The sequence below is a fragment of the Platichthys flesus genome, chromosome 16 (assembly GCF_949316205.1).
Source record: "Platichthys flesus chromosome 16, fPlaFle2.1, whole genome shotgun sequence".
In the NCBI taxonomy this organism is placed as follows: domain Eukaryota; kingdom Metazoa; phylum Chordata; class Actinopteri; order Pleuronectiformes; family Pleuronectidae; genus Platichthys; species Platichthys flesus.
This window is the reverse complement of record NC_084960.1, coordinates 11,928,046-11,951,037: the sequence shown is the minus strand read 5'-3', so window position 1 is coordinate 11,951,037 and position 22,992 is coordinate 11,928,046. Positions and strand designations below refer to the sequence as shown.

The 22,992-nt window shown below is 42.7% G+C and overlaps 1 protein-coding gene across 1 annotated transcript in view; it reads right to left on the bottom strand.

Moving 5' to 3' along the window:
* Positions 1 to 14,078: 14,078 nt before the first annotated feature.
* The window catches only part of hs3st4 (heparan sulfate (glucosamine) 3-O-sulfotransferase 4), a 72,389-nt gene continuing 63,475 nt past the window's right edge, over positions 14,079 to 22,992 (bottom strand). Inside the window, exon 2 of the mRNA XM_062407262.1 lies at positions 14,079 to 16,190. Within this exon, the coding sequence (XP_062263246.1) occupies positions 15,536 to 16,190 (655 nt within the window). The 3' untranslated portion in view covers positions 14,079 to 15,535. The remainder of the gene's footprint in view (positions 16,191 to 22,992) is intronic.

Below are 22,992 nucleotides of genomic sequence, written 5' to 3'. Positions count from 1 at the left end.
AGGGTTCTTTATTTTTTTAGGAGCTGAAATGGTTTCAAAATGTTTTAGTTTTGTTCGTGCATGGCCTCGGGCTTCCATTTGAATCAAGTCACAACACTGTAAATGCCTTTGGACATTCGCTCTTAGCGGTGAGCTATATTCAGTTCACTACCGACAGATGCTCTCAAAATGAATTTGGTCTCAGTTTAGATGCGGAGGCTCTTCGCTGTGTGTCTTGTTTGCCCGTCGGCACGGCACTGTCGTCTCAAAGAGGTAAGGGTTCAAATCCCAATTATGCCAAGGTCTTTCTTTGTTACAGGTTTGAATGTTTTCCCCAAGTGTTTTTTTTTTCCGACTTAAAATTATTGGTGAAGGTGTAAATATGTAAATGGTTGTTCAGCTTTGTAATTCGCTGGCTACTTGTCAAGGGTGTACCCGCCTCTGGCCCAATGGCACCTGGGATTGGCTCCAAACCCCCCCCCCCCCCCCCCCGCAGCCCTTAAAGGATGACTGTATAGATGAAACACCAAATTGGGTTTATGCTCAGAATTAAGATTTTTTTTTTTTGCTCTCTGGCCTGTGCTTTGCAGATCTCCTCAGATCAATGACTGTGACAGCCGAAAACCATGCATCTAAATTAGAATCAGGGAGGCACACATACTTTAGTGATACTGAGAGAACCCTCTGGCCACTCATCCACACATGAATCTGCCTCGGTGGAGTCTCCACCAGCTGTGGACCACATGAACTTGGCTCCATTCCTCCACAGTGAATCCCCACCTGCTCTCTTTTCCTGTTCGATCTGTATGGGATGCAGTTATTTTTGCGTCCCCCCCCCGCCCCCCTCCCTTTCCTACGCCATGATTTCTGCTGCTGTCAATTCCCTATTCAATTAAATGATAAGCCCTTATTTTTTTCCGCTAGTGAAATGAAGGTAGAGGGTCCAAACTATTTTCAGGAACAAAGGTTACTCTAATAGAATTTAAGGTTCTTTATTAAAAATAAAAAAAAAAAAAAAAATGACTTATCTTTAAGCCCCCGAAACTGTCTCAGTTGCTCTTAGTGCTTCGTACCATTTTATTTGTCTTACGAAAAAAAGTCTAATCAGTGTGTTTGCAGAATCTGTGTGCATCTCCTCTTTCCCGATTGTAAACACGGTCTTTGAGAGCTGGTTTCCGCTCTGTGATACACAAATTGGCGTTTCCGTCTGACAGCAGAAGGTCTTATTTGTTGACTTTAACATATCGCGTGTTGTTTTGCAGCACGGACAGCCGGCTGGGAATACCTCCATGCTGCCGTGTAATCCCAAGAAGGCTCATTACACTAAACCTTATTCCCAACAGGACCGGTCCAAGACACACACACCCACACATACAACCGCTCGATATTTGAAGTTGTCTTTATACTGTATATCCTGCCTTTTATAGTTTCCCTTTGTTCCCTATTTCTCCCTCCTGTGTTATCTCACATCATCATTCACTTAACCCAGTGACAGTCGTCTCAATATAACTCAGTATGTGTTTCCGAGACGTCACAGTCCCGTTATCTCTCAGGGACTAATGATGTTTTCATGCACTGACCATATTTTCTTTCACTCTAACATTGGTCTGCACGGTTTTGCTTAGGAGCCGGATTGGCTCGAGGCGAGAACCTGACATGACTTTGAGTCCTACATCATTTATGCATTGTCAGCATCGGGATGCAGCGGCTGCAGCGGACTCAGTCCAGTAAACAAACATATTGACATGTTGCCACCCACTAAAAGATTAAATCAGAGGCATCGTTTGCTCCGTATCGTTCCAAATGAAAGCAAATTAAATGTTCATTTCATGTGCCTTTCATATACACACACACAACACGAGCAGAGGCCCAAAACAAAGAAATTAAGCAAATTATGATGTTGTTAACAGACTTGATTGGTAAAGATAAAATGGGGAGAGCAGATTTTCTGAAACATTTTTCCCCTTGCAAAATGGAAATCTTCTCGGGTTCGTATTACCACAGTTCTGACAGCATTACCGCAAATGTCTTAACTAGTATCTTACTGTAAGTTTCAAAAACACACCCACTTACAGTAAATGACATGTTGCCCCCTGCACTTTACCCACTTGTGCTATTTAACTATAAAAGTATGGTTAAGGTTAACAGTGCAGGTCTTTCCACTTTCCAAACCATCTTGTTAACGCAGTCATTTAAATATTCAAAGAAAATGGAAAGAGCCATAATTCAACTTGGAGATAAAAATATATGATTTGTATTGAAACATCAATTAAATCGGATAAAGCGACTTTGGTGACTTTTATTCTAAGTTGTGTGTAATCTACAGCTTCTATTAAAATATGCCTATATATACGTGTGTGCATATACTTTTCTTCTAAACTACTTCTATTACACAAATGTGTTCAGTTACACAACTCATAAGAGTCAGCTGATCCTGCCAGAGCTCCTGGAATCCATCCTGCTTCACATTCTAGACACACCAACCCAACACAAATGGTGATTCTGTGTTGACTGGGAGCAGAGTTCAGTCTGATCACTGTCTTGATCAGTGCGCATCACATGATCGGCTCATTGTGGGAAGGAGCAGGATATTGTTGAGACCCCGTCCAGGAGGAAACCCAGTCGCAACATGATACATGTGCCCCCACCCCCCCCCCCCCCCCTTTCCCAGCTCCCAAGAAGAACCAGCAACAAACAATTTACAGCCCGTTTATGTTTATTGACACTTTTGCTTCAGGGTGGTCGAGCAGCAAGTACAATAAACAAAATCAAACCTTAGGCGAACAACCTAAACTTCCCTACTCAAATCGGGGAAACAAAAAGACATGGTACTGACCTAACTCCTCAAACAAAAGCAGGAGAAAACATGGCTTAAACAAAAAGGCTACACACCCGGACCAAAACCGGACTGGTACACAAAGAACAGTGTCGTACAACTGAGCTCTTTGGTGACTTTTCTGTTCAGCTTTCTTCGAGTTGTTTCTTTCTCTCTTTCTGTTTCTACTTCAAAGGGCCTGGAATAAGGATGCTCCTGGTGACTGGAATCTAATGTCCTCTTAAATTACACCAAAGCACATAATGAAACGGCCGTAACCTGGGCGATTTATTAGAAGCAGGATGTTTTTGGCTACACCATTACACCAAATACAAAACGGACTAAGTGTTATACAAAATTTCATTTCAGCAGATCAGCTTTAAATATGTATTATATGCGATATCTAGCATAAAATAATGCTCTGATGGTTTTCATCATCTTTGGCCATGCAACATGCATTTGTAATTATGGTCTCAGCCAGCAGTCGAACAAGCTCGTCAGGATGAGTGAACGTTAAAACTTAATTTTTGAGACCAAAGAGCAGGATAATAAGTCTTGACTGAACAAAGGCTCGAACATCCTAAATAATAAAAGACGTAACAAGTCTTGGTTTGAAGTGGGAGAATAAATTCACTTTAAGATCATCGCCGCAGCCGCCTGGTGGGAGAAATACCGCCCGTCAGCCCTGACGTCTCTGCCCCTCTCGGGCCCTAAAATCATGTTTCTGCCCTTATTTGCATTCAGGCCCGTGATGCTTCCCTCGCCGGCTTAAGATTTACGCTCGCCACATGTCGGGTCAAATGTACTCCTTCAAACTTTATCTTCGGGCTGACAGAGGTAGCGCGGGGGTGCGGGAGTGGATAGTATATCATTTAGTAACATTTAGGGGATGGGGGAATTTATGTTGATGGGAAATGTAAACTGTTGTCATGACCAGACGGAAGGACGAGCAATCAAACATGATGAAAGGATGCAGCTGTCAGCTCTCTTGTGCTGCATGACTAAGTTTAGATTGAACTACAAATACATTATATATTTCCTGATCCCCTATAAATGGATCTGTATACCTCAATTAACTATCGCCATTGTCTTACTTTTATTCAATATTTTTACGCTTCACTATTGTTACCTTACCTGTGCACATCCTATGACTGATTCCAGGGTTTATTATACACTAATATATAAAATATGTTTGACACAATTATAGTGTATTTTCATGAATCCACACTATATGTATATTTTGCATTGGATGTTGATTTTCTGAAATATTTCCTTCCTCTTTTTGAGACAGCATGAAGAAAAAAAACTGCTAGAATGAATGCATGCACTTTTGACACTCCCCCCCCCCCCCCCCCCCCACACACACACACACAATCCCCTTATTAGTGCCAGACAATGGACCAGTGCGTGCTGAGTCCCCGAAGTGTGAGAGTTCCTGGCTCCCTTTAGTCTCGCTTTAAAGAAACATTCTCACTTCTTTCTTGTGCCTACGCAAAGAAGTATTTCTTCTTTCAACCCAACACTGGCATCTCATTCTTTTCCATTTTGATGTAAACTGAGACAGTGTTCTTCATCCCCCCCGGTGTTTTGCTACGCTCCGGAGTGACACCAAAAATACCTTTTTTTATTCTGTTCATCCCCTTTTTGTTTAATAAACAGTTTCGATGGAGAATCTCATCTTCCCTCTCCAAGCCGTCACTGCGCCACATCAGGTCTTACCATTCCGAGCACATTCCCTTTCATACACCTCTCCTCTCCACTTGTCTTGTTTCTGTAAAACCCCTTGTTTGGTGGAGGATTTACTGGACTCCTGTCGTAGCCGCCTTTCACAGCAGTCAGTAAAAATTAATGAGGGTGATACGCTGCTGTGGAGGCCCATCAACGCAAAACACAGTAAATGTAACTCACCTCGTTCCGTGGTATATTATCCAATAATCAAATTCAGGTTGAGTTACGATGCCCAGCGTGGGTGTGTAGTCATTTGATCGTAAACACTGGAGTCGAATCGTCTCGACGGGCACGAAAGGAACTTTTAATAACTTTGTCCACTGTGATCTGTTTAAAAAAAAAATCCCTTGAATGTACAAGCCACCGGTTGCTGGCACAGATGCAGGGACGGTGAACATCAGTTTGGCAGAACCTGAACGCAATTTTCTGTTGGATTAAAGGAGCCTTTACTGGATTTCTGGACTGAGTTGCAAAAGCTCAACATACAAAAAAAGAGGAGAGCCGGTGTCCACGTCTCAGATGAACACAGACTGTTGTTGTGGAACTTAAAGAGGAAGCTTAGTGATTGATATGTTACCCTCTGATAGTTTCGTTTTACAGAGGGATGTTATTCTCAGGAGGTAAGAAAAAAAAGGATAATAATTTCAAGATTCAAGAACCATCCCCTCTCTGGGTTGGAAAGGGGGGGCTGCTGTCCTCAAGTATCTCTGGGTCTTATACTTACAGCGGTGGTAAAGAAAGAGCTGAGCCGCAAGGTAAAGCTTTCCATTTACCCGTCAATCTACGTTCCGACCCCCACCACCGGCAGGGCTCAGTCTTAATAGGGTGAAGAGTTCAGAGTAGAACCGCTGCTCCTTCCTGACCGAAGGGGAAAGTAGAAGTGGTTCGGTTTGGTGCCTCCTGGGTTTCTTTCTTTAGGGGTTTACGCACAACCAACCTGTAAGAGACCCGGGGTAGACCCAGAAATCGCTGGACGGACTCCATATCCCATCTGGCCTGGAAGCGCCTGCGGATCCCCCAGGAAGTGCTGGAATACACGGCTCTGGAGGGACGTCTTGGAATTAATAGAGCAACTATGTGATAAAATATAAATTCAAGCAGAATAAGTGTAAAATTAAGGTCTTCAATAAAATAAAGGTGAACATAAATTGAGATAACAAGACTGATAAATGTAAGTATCATAAATAATATGAATCGCCATGGTTCATTTAAATGGATAAATAGGATTTTGAATTATGCACAATGTAGGAAAAACAATGGAAATCTCCCATCAAAACTGATTTGGCCATTAGCCCATGACTGATATAAAAAGAGACTGTGAATAGGCAGATTAAAACTTTAAAAATAATTAATAATTCCGTCCGTTCGAGTCCTTCGCATGTCGTCAGAGTCCGACGTGTGAGCGGTGTCCAGGTGCTGCACAGCGATCCCTAATTGGCTGGCGCAAAGTTATTCAGAGCATGAAAATTGTCCTGGAAACACACGCATGGCTACACAAAACAACACAAATAATCCCCCCTCGTCACGTCCGGAGCCCAAACACACCCTGTGCGGGGCGAGAGATTAGGGCCGTTCTGCTGGTGGAGCGCGATCAATGAATCGATCATCCGGGTGTAAGGAGTCAGCTGGACATCGTGAAAGACCTCTGACGTTAATTGTTTTGTTTACGTCGCCCCCAATCACGACACACCACACCTCTCCCGCGGAAAATTAATGACTACTGGCAAAAGGGTAATATCCACTCAGCTGAAACTGAATCAACGGTGAATTAATGAGATCATTACCTGCATGGATTGATAACGAAATTAGTCTTCCTTCATAGCGTGGACTTTCTGGGATGCGGAGGTATTGATTTGAAAAAAAAAAGAATGCATCTGTTGGTGAAGCCCTTGACCAGATGGCCCACGCCTGTGCGCTCCTCCCCCGCTGGAGGTCACAGCCAATAAAGGAGCCGTTAGGATTTGAATTGAATAACCTTTATCGCCTTGAATTTTGAAGTGTTAAAGCGACCCCCAGTAGAGAAAGAAAGTGAGTATTTTTTTAGCCTGAATGTCAGAAAATCTGATGGAATTTGCAGTTTCTCGTTCCATATTTCGAGGCTTTCCTTGCACCTTTGATAGCCGACTCGGCGTTGCCTGTTTTCCTCGCCGTCTTGAAGAGCTAAACTATCAGCGGGTCCCTGCAGTATTTTCAGGCGTGATTCATGCACATGAAATATGTCTGCAGAAAATTGCGCTGGGTTATTAATTGGCAGGGAGTCAGGCAGTACTTAGAGAGGACTCTATGGGTAGATTTATGTATCAATTCTTCATTTGAACAGCGCTTCAAAGTCAAACTGCAACGAAAATTCATATTAGTGTCAGGCGGTTGCCGGCGTGTGCTTTACAGTTTTCACAAGAAACCTTAATGTTACCAGAGATACAGATGTTTAGCTTTTCTTTGTGTTTCCTTTTAATGAGACCAATCGATTGCTCCTCCAAATCTTGAGGGACCTCCCAAGTTTTCCAGCTTCTTATTAGGAACTTGGGTTTTTTACTTCTTTATTTATGACTGCAGGCAATTGATTATTTATGAGGTCAATAAGATAAAATTAATTTAAAATATCTCCCTCTAAATTGAATGTCTGGTATTGCCGAGAAGACCCAGCAGGCCTTCATGCTGCATGGGAAAATATAAAAAAGATCCCTGTAAGATATTTGCAGTGTGGTGTGACCTCTTTTAGTGAATGTAATTGTTTGAAATATTAATTAAACACGTACAAATTGAAATTTCTCTGAATAATTGTTAAAAAGGGCCGAAACAGAGACCTCACACAAAACAGCCAGCAGGAGGTTTTAAAGATTGATTGCTACAAACATGAATGTTTGGATCTGGCGGGCTGAAGATCTGATATGAAGTTTCTGACGAGGGAGTCAGGTGAGCAGGACAGGGAACCAGAGGCTTTAGAAAGTCTCTGTGAGAGAGCGGGTCAGACAGGATTCGGATTTTCTTGGTCCCAGATCAGAGCAGAGAAAAGGAGGAGGCTGAACCAGGTGGAGGACGGAGGCAGGTAGCTGAAGCTGAGACACAGACAAGATTTCAATGGAGGTAGATGATCATAGTGTTGCCAAAGTAAAGCCCTGTCCATTGCTGGTATTAATAAATCTCAGGTGGTCCGATCAAAATGTAATAGAATCCATCCACGTGTCTCGAGCATCAGTATCGTACACGTGATCAGATCTCACTTCCCTGCTCCACGAGCAAATAAACACATTGTCACACGGTGTGAGAGTCACACAACATCAGTAAAATGTTGGGAACATTCGGGTGACATCTGAACAGAGGAGGCAGGATACGACACGTAAATCATGCTGCCAACATCACATATGTTTTATTTCCGGCTCACTGCCTCTTCCCTTCAAAAAGCTTTCGAAACCCATTGTCTTGACTCACCAAGAGGACATCTTGGTGAGTCTCTAGGTGTAAGGCTCCTGTTTTTTTATGATTTCATCCTGTTTCGCATCATTTTCTTCGATTTTTTTTCAGTTTTATGATGTTGTGTCGTCCACATCTGTTGCATTTCAGCTTGTGTGTGTGTTTGTGTGTGTGTGTTTACGTGCGCGTGTTTATGAAAATGATTCAGACACTAAGGCCCAGCAGCATCTGAGCGGCGGCGATTCCATGAGACGGGAACAGACGGAAGAGAAGGAAAACTTTGTGAGTGATCACAATAACAAGATTTCAAAGAAAGGAAAAATGTATTCTTCAAAGAAAAAAGTCACTTTGTTTGGACAATTTTAAAGGGTGAAGTGCCACTGAGGTAGTTTTTCAGTTTAGTTTTTCTTTGTTAATTGAAGATCACAGGTCTCCAGAAATACTGTTTTTGTTTTGTCAAAATTAACTGAAACCTTGACTCTGAACATCTCTATAAAAAATTCAAAAAAATTCTCTTATTTTACTGCTTTTGTAGAAACTATTAAGCCTGTACTTTCACACCTTTTAAAATGTTTTATTTTGTATTATTTCCATGGCAAACATTAATAATAAAAATGTGATTTCATGTGACACTGGAAATTTCCTCATCAGTTACTGGAACTACTGATATTTGTAACATGTTCAACATCAGTGACTATGTTTACATGGAAGAAAACAACAAGACATTATTCTGATCATGATGTTTAGCAAAAAGGAGAACATTATCTGTATGTGACTCATGTCGACATACTTTTACCGTTTACATTCAAACCCATGCGTCATAAAGCAGTTGGTAATTCATGTATGTTATGAAAGGATGTGAAAATGCTCTGAAAACTCCAATAGGACATTATAGTGAGACATGTCTTCATTACAACTTTTTACTCTCATGTTTTAATTATAGCTTATGACCTAATTCGGGGTAAGGTCAGAAAATGCTAATGAGTATTGTCTTCATTAGCTTAATATCGGAGTATTGGTTTTCATGTAAATGTGTCCAGTGATTTTTAACTATCACTCAAACAACGCTTCCTCATCCTTTTGAGAATGGGTTCCTCAGAAATAACCCTGATATTCCTCAGCCTGATTAAAATGATTCGCATGACAACATTCATTCGGTATCTGGGCTCTTTTTAACACAAGCAGCCTTAGTTGACTATTCCATGACATTGATGTCTGGTTGTTTCTCTTCTAGCTGTTAACACCAGAGCTCATAAATGTATCACTCTCCGTCAGCCAACTCCGAAGTCTCACGTTAATTAAAAGGATCAGACTGGCTGCAACTATTCCATATTTGCCTCAGGCCTACTCATGCTGCCTGCCGAGGGCTCCTCATTATCAGACTTTTCCAAAAAAAAAGCTAGATGATTAAAAAAAGGATACAAAAAATATATATATATATATATATGCATTTTGCATGATTCTAAATATTTATCAGAATGTTGAATGTCCTACATGAAGGGATCCGATCCTTTTCGAGCAGATGTTTAAGGTGAACATGAACAAAAAACCTTTACACAACAAAAAGTCCTCACACCAAGCCTTTGAGTTTCCATTTCAGCCGTGCTCTTGTGTTTCCCGGAGTCCTTGAAAAAGGAGGCTGCTTTGCTGGTGCCTCCACTCGGCTGTACAAAGGTTCTGGATTCAAGGTGACGGAGGACCACCTTGGAGGAGCTTTTCCTGCCAGTCGAGCGCCGGGGCGTCACGACAAGCCCCTGTTTTGGCCTGAAGCCTGGAAACTCGATACCGCTCCCCGAGTGCTGGTGTCCTCTAGGTTTTTGATCATCCTTTTGATCCTCCGCCTTGATAGTTAGTGTGCGGCACTCGGTGCCAGGCAGACACAGAGCGAGGTCTGGCTTGTTAACTGTCAGGGAGGATCACACACCTCCAGGACGCACCGGCCCTGGAGGACCTGAATAAAGTACCAAGAGGACAGAGAGGTAGTTTTTTTACCTCAATAGATATATATAATAATAGAATCTATATTTGGTTTAACATTTTTTTCTATTCAATTTCAACCTCATATTCTATGGAGGGGGCCACCTTCAGTGTCAATGAGCCTTTATTTGAATAATAATAAATACTTTTTCATTACTTTTTAGTATTGGTTTCGTTTTTGTACTGGCCACTTTTTGTTTAGGGTTCAAGCACTTCATTTGTATCGTTGCTTTGTCAATTGCTTGTCATCATGTAGCATTCTAATCCCCAGTCTGATGTTTTTTGATACCTCTGCAATCTTATGGACTTCTGTGTTTGAATCTTGCCTCTGACCAGTGTGATACACCGATGGTTTCCCCCTCTATCAGCAGTGATTGCAGTCATTTGCTCTGTGATTAACCTGGAGACCAGTTTCGCTCTTAGGAATAAACACACCAGCCATGCATAATAACTGTCTTTTAGCTTTTGTCGTTCACGTCCAACAAAAAAGTGGATTGAAAGCACTATTGTGTGTGTGTGTGTGTCTCACAGAGAGAGTTGTGTCGCTTCAGGAGGAGGATGTAACGTGGACGACTACAGGGTTAATGGAATTCTGTTACCACTGGAATGCTGCACATTACCATAGCAGCACAGTTTGAGGAGCCAATGTGATTTTCTGCCGATTTCATTAAACATACATTAATTATGTATGCTTAATTTATTGGCCTACAATATCAACTTGTTTATCTTTCAGTGATTACTGTTTAATTGGTGATTAGATGATAACTGTGTGCAGTGATGCTCAGTGTCACCCCCCCCCCCCTCCATTTTTGCTCTTTTGATCAACGACATCTCCTTAATAAACAGAACACAGAAAACTGAATTCACAGAAAACAACAGAAGAAGGGTGTGAAGGGCTCGATAACAATGTTTCAATGAGCAAACCTGTATTTCCTGCAAAAACCGCTGGCTATCGAAACTGTGTTGGTCATCTTGGACGTCGTTCTTTTCATCATGAATATCAGAAGTAGCAATTATGCTGATCAGAGGGAGCACTCGAGGATTTGCAAAGACACACACTGCATGAATCAGATCTTCCGGCGTAGTAAAAACTTCACACGGGATTTCGTGCGAGACGAGGACGGTCTGGGAGAGTGGCGACAGCTGTGAAATCGACCTAACAGCACAGAGCAGAAGATTGGCTTCTGAGTCACAATTTATGAGAGGGCTGCTTTTCCTCTCCTGAGGTGGTTGAAGGGGAAGCTCCTGATTCGGGGGGGGGGAAGGAGCATCAGATGAAATGATGACTCCTGTACGTGACTCTGGTCTGCAAGCAATGTAGGGAGCTTGGTTCATCGGGGGAAATTTGAGACCCACGTGTAAGAGAAGACATTTACTATAATGATTTATTTCCCTCCTGTTTATGTGGATGGTAGAATGGCAACACTCCTTGTTTCAACTCTGAATTTGGATGGAGCATCGTCTCCGCTCCACAAAGCAGGTCAACGCTTGAACCAGTTTAAGATTCATGGGGAAATACAGCGGATGTGGAAATGAGGAGTCGAGCAGAAGAAGCAGAGATAAGCGTTTATGTCTCGCTTGTGAAATCTCAATGTGCTCAGTCCTCGGCGTGCGGGTTGTCCTTGGCAACCGGCGCACGCATTGTCCTCGTCCTCCGACCCGTCTCACACGTCCTCACACATGAAGACAATAGCAGAATTAGGGGAAAAAAGGTGACTGCGCTCAGCGAGGAGGGGATTGCGCTTCCTCCTTAATTTGGTTGCAGGTAAAGCCGCCATCGGATACATTTCCATGCAGATGCAATTGCTGTATGGATAAACGGATGAATTTATTACGAGATGAAAAAGATGAGCGCGCGGGGAGGGCGCACAGTCGCATCTCATTTTGCGCTTATTCCATTTTGGGGATATTTGTTTTGCAGCGATTCACAGCTGCTGATAAACTCGTACTGTATGTGACCAGTGGACAAACACACATTGTTCTTTTGCAAGATTTAAAGCCTCAGCAGTGGGCACCTGTTTTTTTGGGGGGCGGGGATTTGGAAGTCAGCGGGCATTAAAAAGGGAACACTTAGAGACTAATTCACAGTGGAGTAGAGAAAAAGTTAGTTGTGGGAGTTGATACCATCGTGCCTCTTTACAGAGCCGGTAATCATTCACTCAAATGAAGTGAAAACCAATTAGTTGGTCATAATGGAGAGGTCATTACACCCAACGGTTTTTTTTTTTTTTGCAAACATGCCTCCATAGCCAAACTATTCTCACTTGTTTTGCTTCAAACTGAATTTTTTGGGCCGAAACCCTTTCATTATTCCTTTCAGCAGTATATAATTATAGATGGTATGAATGCAAAGTGAAATAAAACCCTTTAAAGCAACTCTCAAACACAGATTATACCCATCAACTAAAAAACACATATGCTCTGGTAGTGCAAATTGGTCCCACGCTCACACGGGTGACCTTTTCATACCGTGAAAACTGTTTCAGCTCTTTGTCACATTGTCTGTCTTGAATGATAAATGTGAGTTTGTAACAGTTTTTCCTTAAAACAACGGCACTTACGTGACAGTTTGATGAGCGGGCGATGCTCGTTTATCATCACAGTCTCCTTCGCTTGATGCTGCAAGCACCGACAAAACAGAGTGTGACCCCAACGGGAGGAACACAAGAAGGACAGCTTAGCATGTCTTTCATGAGTCGTAGCTCTCGCAGGATAATATCACAGTGCTTTGCATTGAACCGAAAACAAGCAAGAGGGACAAAGGAAAGTGTGTGTGTGTGTGTGTGTGTGTGTGTCTTCTAATGCCAAGTTTTAACTTTGGAGAGGAATTCCCTCATGCATGGGATTCTGGAATTGCAAATGATGGTACAAGTACATATTCATAGAAGAACATAGTCCTCATCTGTCCAAATAGCACTGCAGGGGGCCTTGTGCGGTTTCTTTGAGCATCTCGACACTGAGGAGTGAATCTCTGGTTTGGAGGGGTTGATTATTCATGTACTAAAGCTTGGGGAAAAATCCGAATAAATAAGTAATGATAAAGGCTTTTTGTGGCAATCTCGAAGATTTCAGACATGCTTGATTTGGCGACACCTGTAGTTGCCGGTGGTTTAATACTACAGGTCCCAGAACTCTGTGGGCAGCCAAACAAACCCCTGTCATTTTAATAAAGTAGCAAGGCCTTTTCTCCACTGCTCTGTGAGCAACCATGATCTGACTCTCTGCTGCACACAGCACGAGTCTGTGAGCACGCAGGGAGAAGTGAAAGGAGTTGGTCTGCTTCTTGCTGAGAAGCTGGAGGTGTGCAGCCTGTCGCCTGCAGCTCTTCATCTAACAGCTCACTGTGGCTGCTCCTTCTTGTTCCATTACTGCCTGCAATATTTCAAACTGACCTGCTGACGGAAAATGCCAAAAATGACTGTTGAACGATAGCGGTAAGTGCCAAGCTCCACTGATAACCACATTGCATTTGCTGTGACTCTGCATAGGAAAAATCTGGTTTTTCAGATACATGCTTTCAATGCATCACTGCAGCAGTAGGAAATATTAGCTTTTGATCAGTCAACATGATGCAAATATTCCATGTATATAAATATTACAATGCCTTCATCAGTGAACCATATGCTCAATGACCATTGTGTTTCCTCATTTGGTAATAGACAGTGACCTAACTGACAGTGGGTGCATATAAAGAGGCGATCTGGAAGATTTTCATTTGAGTATTAGCGAGTGTTGCTTGCAGTTTGCTTGTCTTCATACAGAGAGCTGCAGCTTCCCACATATCCCATATCGACTCGGAGGATGACGTGTGTGGAGAGAGGGAGACGAGGAAAAAAAGTGCAGAGACACTGAGATTGTCAAGAAAACACCAAGGGGATGGCTGTTCCCAAAACAAAAAAACTAAAAAGGTCCTTAAAGTGGAAGTTGTGACTGCAGGATAGTAAGACTCCAAGGTAAGTGTTCGGGCTTGGCGCTACAAAGGGCAGTATAGTGCTTACTTTGATTGAATCAATTGCTCTATGTAAGTAGCTGCTGGTGCCGGCCTCCCCAGGGTGAAAGAGAGGTCTGCAGAGAGTGAACCAATCCAGCCGTCCATGACCAGAGAACAGGGCGGATTAACAGAGCAATGCATCATAGCTGTAGCAACCAGTGATGTGTAGCAGACTGTATTTATTGACTCATTGACTGTATTGATTGTCTCAGTGATGAAAAGTCCAGAGACAACACACAGACGCACAGCGAGTTATGCCAAAAAAAAATTGAAAAAAATAAAAATAAAGCAGAGATAATGGGGTCATGTTGATATTTCATTGCATGTAATTGTAAAATAGCATTTCACAGCAAAACCCTGTTATCTTCAGTACAAACATCCGCCCAGATAGTCCTGCCGATCACAAGTTACAGCACGTTTCCCTGGCAGACATCAGCTCACTCAAGTTAAGCACACACAGTAATTACTTGGTAATTTACCTGGGCATGTATGTAGGGTTTTCCGCATCAGCAAATTCTCTCTGACATTGACACTGTTCCAGCAGAGGCGTTTTTTTTATTTAACACGCCATTAATCTCTAAGGACAGAAGACCACGTCGCAGCAGATGTTTGTGAACAAATCTCTGCTCGGTCCTCTGCCGATGCTCTTCACCCTCATTGACATGTATTAATTCGACAAGCCGAGGGTCACAGGGCAAAAACTCGAGCAAGAGAGTTAGCCGATGTTTTGGGCGCATTTCGGGAACAGGAAATAGTTTGCTTTTTGTTAGGATGCACAGTGAACCCTCGGTATTTGTCGTACATGGATTCACTTGTCAAATTATGCCAAAACCACTGATACTGCGCCACAACTGAGTGCGTGGTCATCAGTATGCTAATGTTCGACTATGCAGTGAAGCAATCCAATTATTGGATGACGGCCACTGTACATCAGCTCCCTTATTGAATATGTGTGCAATTAATGAGTGCAGAGGAGCTAGAACGCTGAAACGGAGTAAATTAACACTTTGGTAAACTTAGACTGACAAAAGGAAATAAGGATTGTCACTCAGAATATGGATGGCTGAAAAGATGAGCACATGTCAAAGGATTATTCGACTACATGTCTTATTTTTCTCTCTTCTTAAGCAGCTGGACAGTGTTGAAAGAAAAAATACAAAGCTCTTATTGGCCTTAGACACTGAAATAGAACATTTTCTGTACTGAATGCTGGTGAGTGGGTGTGAGGGCAAGAAACCGCAGGAAAAGGAAAAGGAAAAGAAATGGGCCGAGTTTACCCTTAGGTCTCATGAGGTAAGGACACTTAACTCATCGCATGCATTGCCATAGTCAACATGTTTTTTATATCAGCTCTATGCTTTGAAAACAAAAGGAATAAATCATCTCCTTTTCACAAATATAAATATATTTTATGTTTAGTATGTACAATAATGATTTGTCCATCATGACCATTAGTGTTGAAGGGAGAGGAAAAAGCATGTCAGTAAACTCTTGCTAATGGGTACAGACACTGCTAAGACAGCCATGACAGATTGGCGTGCTCGGGCACTGTCTCTGTAGATGAAGCGGGACAACAGACGGTGCAGTGAGAAGGCTGGTGGTGTGGCTGCGCCATGCCATCCTGCAGTCTACTAGTCCTGGGAGCTGCGGGACTCACTGTCGTCCTCCAGCTCCCACTCAAAGTTCTGTCCGGTCATTTGGTAGAACATCATGTTAAAGGGTTTGTAGAACTTGTGCAGCCGCCGGATCAGGTCCGCGTCAATTTTAGGGTGAGTTCTCCCCTTGGACTTGCCAAGGCATCTGGGAGTGCTGCTGTCCTCGGGCTTCTTCAGACAGGGAAATCCTTTCGTTTTATTGAAGTAAAAGTGTTTGTCCGTGACAATCCGCTTCAGTCCCAAGAAGTCTTGGACTTTGGCCATCTCACCCGCGGGATCCACGATCAGCCGCTCCCCGCTCACAAAGTGCATCTGGGAGAGAGGGAAATACTGCATCCAGCTCTCCAGGTGGAGCGCATATATTCCTATACGCAACGCACTCCACGAGGCGTCGATGAGACCCAGCGTCCGGTTCTTAAAAGCCAGAACCTCGAAGGTGGGAATCTCAGGTTTCTTGGACAACGTCTGCGTGTAGTCTGAAATGGCTCTGGTGACAGGATTACGCACCACTATAATAAGCTTGATGTCCCTGGCCATAGTGTGGATGCGCTTCGGGGCATGGTTGGTCACAAAGTAGCTGGGCGTCTTCTCCATGGTGATCTGCCCCTCCAGCGTTGAAGGCATCAGGTCTCTGGGAACACAGACAGCAGAAGGGAAAGAGCAGCTTAGCACGGTGTTATCCAGAGCACCTCTCGCGGTGCAAGCGGAATACCCAAAGACACGGTGCAAGCAAATCTGGTACATTTATTAAGCGGTGCATTATTTGAAATTACAAGTGGAAAATAACGGTTATTATCACCGGACATTATGTCGCAAGGACAAACATACAGCTAATTACATCCGTGGAGTCATATGCGAGAGATAAAAGAAAGAAGATGAAACGGCAGGCAAGCAAGTGTGCTCATTGCTTAATTGACTCCATCTGTGTTACTCCAGGAGCTGTTTTGGAACTTTAATAATGAGTTCACTGCATATCATTAATACCGGGGTGCCTGGGGTATTGTTTTGTCATACATTTATTATGCATGCTAGGCTCACACTCTGTGCAGGAAGCTTCCCCTGCAACGGGTGCGCGCAGCTGCTTTCTTCTCCTTTCTGCACTGCATTTATGGTTCGGGGCAGTTCATTTAAGGCAGGAGTGATTCATTATCAGATTCAAGGTGATAATTTGTAGCACAATAGAAATGTCCCCGCTTTGAGAAATTTATCTTGGGGATAACGGGAAGCCATTTGCCATTGCCACAAATATTATGTTCAGCTCGGCCTCTGAGAATGAGTTGTAAGGAACGACGGTGCGGAGGCAAGTACATTACATGCACACAGGCACGTCTTGTTTCTACAGTCTCTATTTTTGTATCAGTAATAAAGCATAGCATTTGCCTCAAGCAAATCCTTATCAAATGTTTACACTGATGTTCATTGCAATCCGTGCTGTTCTCTTTGTTTGTAGGCTATGCGATTCCGTGCTAAATTGGTACATTAAATCCTCTGCGAGACACGTCATTTATTTAACTACTAACAAATACGAGCGCAGGAGCTCCACAATATAACGTAAAGGGAGGTAGAATCAAAGCACTCAGACGGTTAATTTCCTCCCAAATCATGTAATGTTTACTTTGAAATGAACGTATTAAAAAAGGAAACAGCCATCCAAAATCTCCACCAGTCCAGCCCGGAGACTCGCAGAGTTAGCTGCAGAAAATTCTCCACAATTTTGGAATAAAACCCATCTCCCTCTCCCTGCAATATATTTATTTTTCCCATTTGGCTGCCCTACAACACAGACTTGTGGTTGTAACGATATAGTCACATCAATCATTTGCATCTTGGACATATTCTAAATGAACTGTTCTCCAGCAAAGAATCCAATTTACCCTGCAAAACATAAGAGCTGTTATGCACATATCGACCACCCTCACACACATGCACCCATGGATTCGGGGCTGAAAGTCTCACAAGTGGCCTGGTAATTGCATCTCAGTAACAGTATTGCCTTCCTGATGGGTAATTTCCCTCTGGATTATGTTTGTCCCTCGACGGTTTAGAACTGTGGTTACTTGTGGGCCTGTAATGGGATATTAAACATATCTACAGATAGCATGGCGACTTGGAAGAGTATTAGTTTTCATTATATTCCATCTTATTCTACACTTCCTCCGCCACAATAATGAATGGATAAAGATTTTTGCAACCTTTCAAGGACTTCAGTCTCCGTCTGCCACTTAACAACAGAGTGCGCTTGGTGGTCCGAGGGCGCAGCATCACCATGCATGGTAATAAACAAGATGCTCAAATATACCACCGCGAATCACCTTGAAACAACCACCATCCTACTTTATGGACATGAGCGGCGGCATCTCGCTGGTAATGCGTTGTGCATCTTTGGAGCATATCCAATTGACAGGACAGATGTGCAATGTTCAAGGTTACCTTTTGGAAGATGCGCACATAACAAGCTAATGCCCTCGTTGAGCTTGATGCTAATCATCACACGTTTAATTATAAAACAATGGGAAACGCACAAGCCAAATACTACTGGTGGTTTTGATTGGGAATCAGTCATGGATCATCTGCATCTAAAATCTCTGTGGGAGGGCGAGGCGGCATAAAACAAAATCAAAATGCTGATAAACAAGCAGATTTCTCCGTGCGTGGCAAACGACTCCTCTGGCCTTGTAGTCTTGCGGAGCTGGAAAAAACAAGTTAACTCTCGCTTTTGTTTTTCTTCGCATCAGCTGCTCAGCTGAACACAGGTCATTCAGGTGGGTAGGTAAATAAAAAGTGAAGCGCTAAAGAGCCCTGGCAAACCATCTGCTGTTTACTACCCTACTCTCTGGCATTTCCACTCATGTCCAAAGCTTTATTTACATAGCAAACGGAAATGTGAAGGCACAGGCGCTTCGAGCCTGGAGTAACTTTTAATGATCTCCACCGTGGGAAACCTGCGGCAGTATGCCTACAAGAGGATCGTAACATTGAGGGATACAGGGGATTATACACAACTATTCATATCATCTCGTTCGAAACATGCCCAGGATTCGTCACTGCTCAGAAAAAAGTTACAATCTTCCATTTAAATATCAGAATGCAGTTTCATTAGCGTTCTATAATTCGCAAAAATACTGACAAAAGCCAGCTCCATTAAATATAGCCACCACAACTACCCCGAATGCGTCAAATATGAAATAATACAGAAAATAGATCTTTAAAACCGGTTATATCTACGTCCATTTCACACCCAGCCACGCAAAACTTCCAATCCAGAGATGCCCGGTCGTCTCTAAGGGTTGATTTGTCATTCAGAACTCGCGCTGAACCAAATCGCAGCAAAGTTTCGCGTTTGTTAAGACGGAAACCAATCTTCGCTGATAATCATAACTCTTCATGCCAAGTGTGCTGGAACATGCCCAGGCATTTAACTCAATGTTTCATTATGCTCTGTCAAACTAGTGCAGGGGGAATAGTTTGAGGCATGATGAGGTGAGGGATCACACTAATTTACATTCTCGGATGCTAATAGGTCCAAGCTGTTTCTGGAGGAATCGAGTTTCTCCAGAGGAGCTTAGTTGTTTCTAATAAACTCTGGCAGAGAAATAAAAGCTCCCCCAGTCTCTCATTTGGATTGATCAGGGCCCGACTGCAGAGTATCAATCCGCCGGGCTCCCTCCATGTCATGTCAGATACAATCAATTATTCTAAAGGAGTGCACTCATAATAAGCTTCTGAGTCCTCGGAGAGCACGTTTTGAAGACAGTGCCAGAGATGTGGGCGTGACTGAAACCGCTCTGATCCTCTAAGTAGTTCCTTTAAAAAATGATATGATGGTGCGGAAGTGTGAAATAATGAAGCGTCTCATCTTTTGTGTCCTGTCATCAATGACTCAGTAACACGGAGTAATGCTTCTGTCACGAATGTGGAAGAATCTCTTTGCTTTTGTGGAAATATATAGCGTATTTTAATTAAATGAAGGAGATGTTTAAAGATGAAACCATCGATCATCCATTTTATGAAGACTATTCTTTGCAAAAAAGTAATGGTGTAAACCCCCCCCCCCCCCCCCCCAAAAAAAAATAAAACTGTTTGAGGGCCCTTTCTCACCGACCTACGACTTTGAGTTCAGTCCAAACCATACAACGAGAATGAGATCAAATACTGGGTCGAACAAAGAAGGGGGTTCCAGTCCGGACCAAACTGACCTATGGTTGGAATCGTTTGCATTGTGATAACACTTTTTGGGATAGTTTGGACTTTTCGGACCAATTGGGACTGAGACAGCTTTAGAGAACAGAAGAAAAAGAAGCGGAAGCCGAACACAGGACTGTTCAAAGTCTCTGCCTCGGACGATATAAAGTTTGAACTGTGGGGATTTCATTTTACTGGTGGTATTAAAAAAAATTATATTGCAGTGGCAACGGTATTAGCAAAGTGAACCGGCTCATTAATCTTTCAACTGCTTTTATTCTAAAAACGTATTGAATTAAATAGCGGAATTGACAAAACGCCGACATCAGACACGCCTGTCTACCAACCAATCAATGTCAAGTGTAGGTGGATGCAGCCCATTCGGGTGATGCAACAGGACGTATCCATGTCATTGAGAAGTCTCAAATCTGCTCCCTAAATTGCAGCGTGAATTTAAAACTGAAGAGATCAAATGTTTCCAACTGAACAAAGACATAAGCCTCGGTTCAGACTTTCAGGTGTGAAAACGCCGTCGGAGAAGATTTTCTCAACAGAACGAGGCCTTAAATCTCAGTGCGGGCGGCCGACAAAGAGGAAAAACAAAAAGTAATTGTATATCAGTGGAACTCTGAGTCGGAATGCAAATGCAAACATCAGTTGATGGGGTGAGCGGCTGCTCGTCAACAACAGTCAGGACATTTGAAGTGAGAGACGTGTGGTCAGTTTTGCAATGAATAATCCCATTAGACCAACCTGAGTGACAAGTCTGTGATTGCAGCAGCAGCACAAAGAACAAAAAGCATTGGTTTACCGAGCAGTGGAGAAATAAATAAATGCAATAAAAGGGAAAGAAAAAATGGGAGGTCAAATGAGTCAATCCTCAGTCTGCTCACAACAAGTGGATGGGTTCTTGTTTGGCACACAGGAAAACAAGCCTACGGGGCAGAGCAAAGGGTCCTCGCGGGTCTGTTGTGGAGTGGGAGGCATTGTTTTTGTCACAGTTAAGGTGCAACTCTTAGGAGGAAAACAAATACCGAGTAGCTTGCCCTTCTCAGTGATCAGATCAGGCTCCAGTAATGGCGGAGGGTTACGTTTGTTTTTGTTTTTCCTCGATCTCAATCTGACCTTTTCACCCGAGTGCGGTGAACGGATCCTATAATTGGTCTCGCCCCGGAGCAACCAGTGGCCCGAGTTCTGTAATATACATACACCTGCTGTAGGTTAAATCCGGTGTTGTATATTTTTTCTTCAGATGAACCTTTATTTCCGTTGTCAGTCAGAGAGGCTCCATGTCGCTGCTGGTTATAATGATTTCCGTCATTTCTAATTTAATTTCAAACGTGAAACAGGAGCGTTATATTATGTTTCATTATAACTTACTGATTCAATTCTGCCTTTATTAAAACATCCAGTAACTGAATAAAAGATCGTAAAGCTCTGTTGGAAATTCAAATATTAAAAACCAACTCGCTGTGACACTGCTCACTCAACACATTACTTCTCCATATACTCTCCTTTAAACTAAATTATGACCTACATTTTATTTCCACTTGATTACAATTATAGCTAAAGATAATATGTGTGTAATATAATGCTATATAGGAAAACTATGATCAGTGCAATACAACAGTCCTGTAAAGCTTTAGTCTATCGTTCTCAGTTTGTTTGTCGATGCTGTCCTGTTCTGATATAAATATGTAAATAACAACACATCCCCATTACATTAATATAAAACATGGTCCAGCCATGATAATGTTTCAGCAAACGTATTTGCTGTTGCCTTCCAGTTGAATATTGATACAATTTACAGGAGACAGGGTTGTCTTGTTTGTGTTGCTGTTAAACTGCCTCATACTGACGCATATGAAAGCCTCAAGCTACTTCTCCCATTGCTCCAGTGAGACCACCACATAACATTTGCATTTTCACAAGAACAATCTTTCAGGTAAAAAGGAACATGAAGTCTTCAGGACCTTTTTAAGATAACCTTTTTTCTAGTTCTCGACTCTTTGAGCCACCTGATCCTACGTGAACACAACATTTTCTGCCCAAGTTTAGATTTCTTCTCCTGAGAGATATTTCCAAAGTTTATTTATGTTCCTCGCTCGGCTTTCGCGGTAAATCAGTTGGATACAAATATATCACGTAGTTTGTTTTGTGGATTTATCATTGCTAGGTTTAGACACCAAAAAGAACTTGGTTACATCTTATCAATCGACCACCTGGCCCATCGTCTCATCTACACAGGCTCACCTTGAAAACTCCTCACTAATTAAAAATAACACGTTGGGCCTGGTGGTTGAGTATATGCCAAATTCTCCTCTAAAAAAAGTAATTAATCAACTTTATTACAGTCGGTGTCTCCTAAATTCAGTTAGTTCTACTGACAAGTAGCAAACCATGTCTGCATGACAAGAAGAACAAAATGGTGGGCTTAATTAAAATCACAACACAGCCTCCCCACTCCAAATAAGCCCATTATACGTGCACTGCTGCAGGACTGTAGGCTTTCGCAGAGTAGCTGAGGACAAAAATGACAGCTGGTCCCGATCAAAACCTCATTCCCAGCTCTCTTCTTGGGATCCCCTGAAGACCGTTCCGCTTCCAACCTTGGGCATCGCCAGGTACCGCTCCCCCCCGCGTCACCAGACTGCCGTGCCGAGATCTGAGCCTGTGTGCGGATGCCCTTTGGACATAAAACGTGGCGGCGAGGGAAACAGCGAGGATGTTTGGAATGCTGCATCACCCTCCATCATTAGTTCGCAACACTGTATATAAGATCCTGAGAGTTAGTCTATTTTTAACTGTTTTCAAGTCCATGGAGGAATCGATGCAATCTTATCTCAAATCAAAGACTCAAAGGACATCACTGTGTTCCACTCTGGTGTGTCTAGTTTTAGCGTTAGTGTGACTATCGAGAGGCACTACTTCCTCCTCACAGAACTAAATATACAGTACAGACCCTACATATAAAATAATAATCTATCCTAGTGGCTCATCGTTGCTGGGACAAAACAGCAGCAGTCTGCCAGAGCTCCAGAAGATGATTTGCTTCTTTTATTGTTATTTGCTTGTGTGTTTAGTCTCCCTTGGATGTGCTGATGCTTGCACTTCAGGCTACACTCATTCAATTTGATCACAATTGCCCTCAATATTCTGTTATTGATGTTGCCACTACAAAAACAAGCGGTGGCGATGTGCTGGTCCGCCGCAGCAGCTCTCTCAGAACAACAAGACCTTTCCACTTTCAA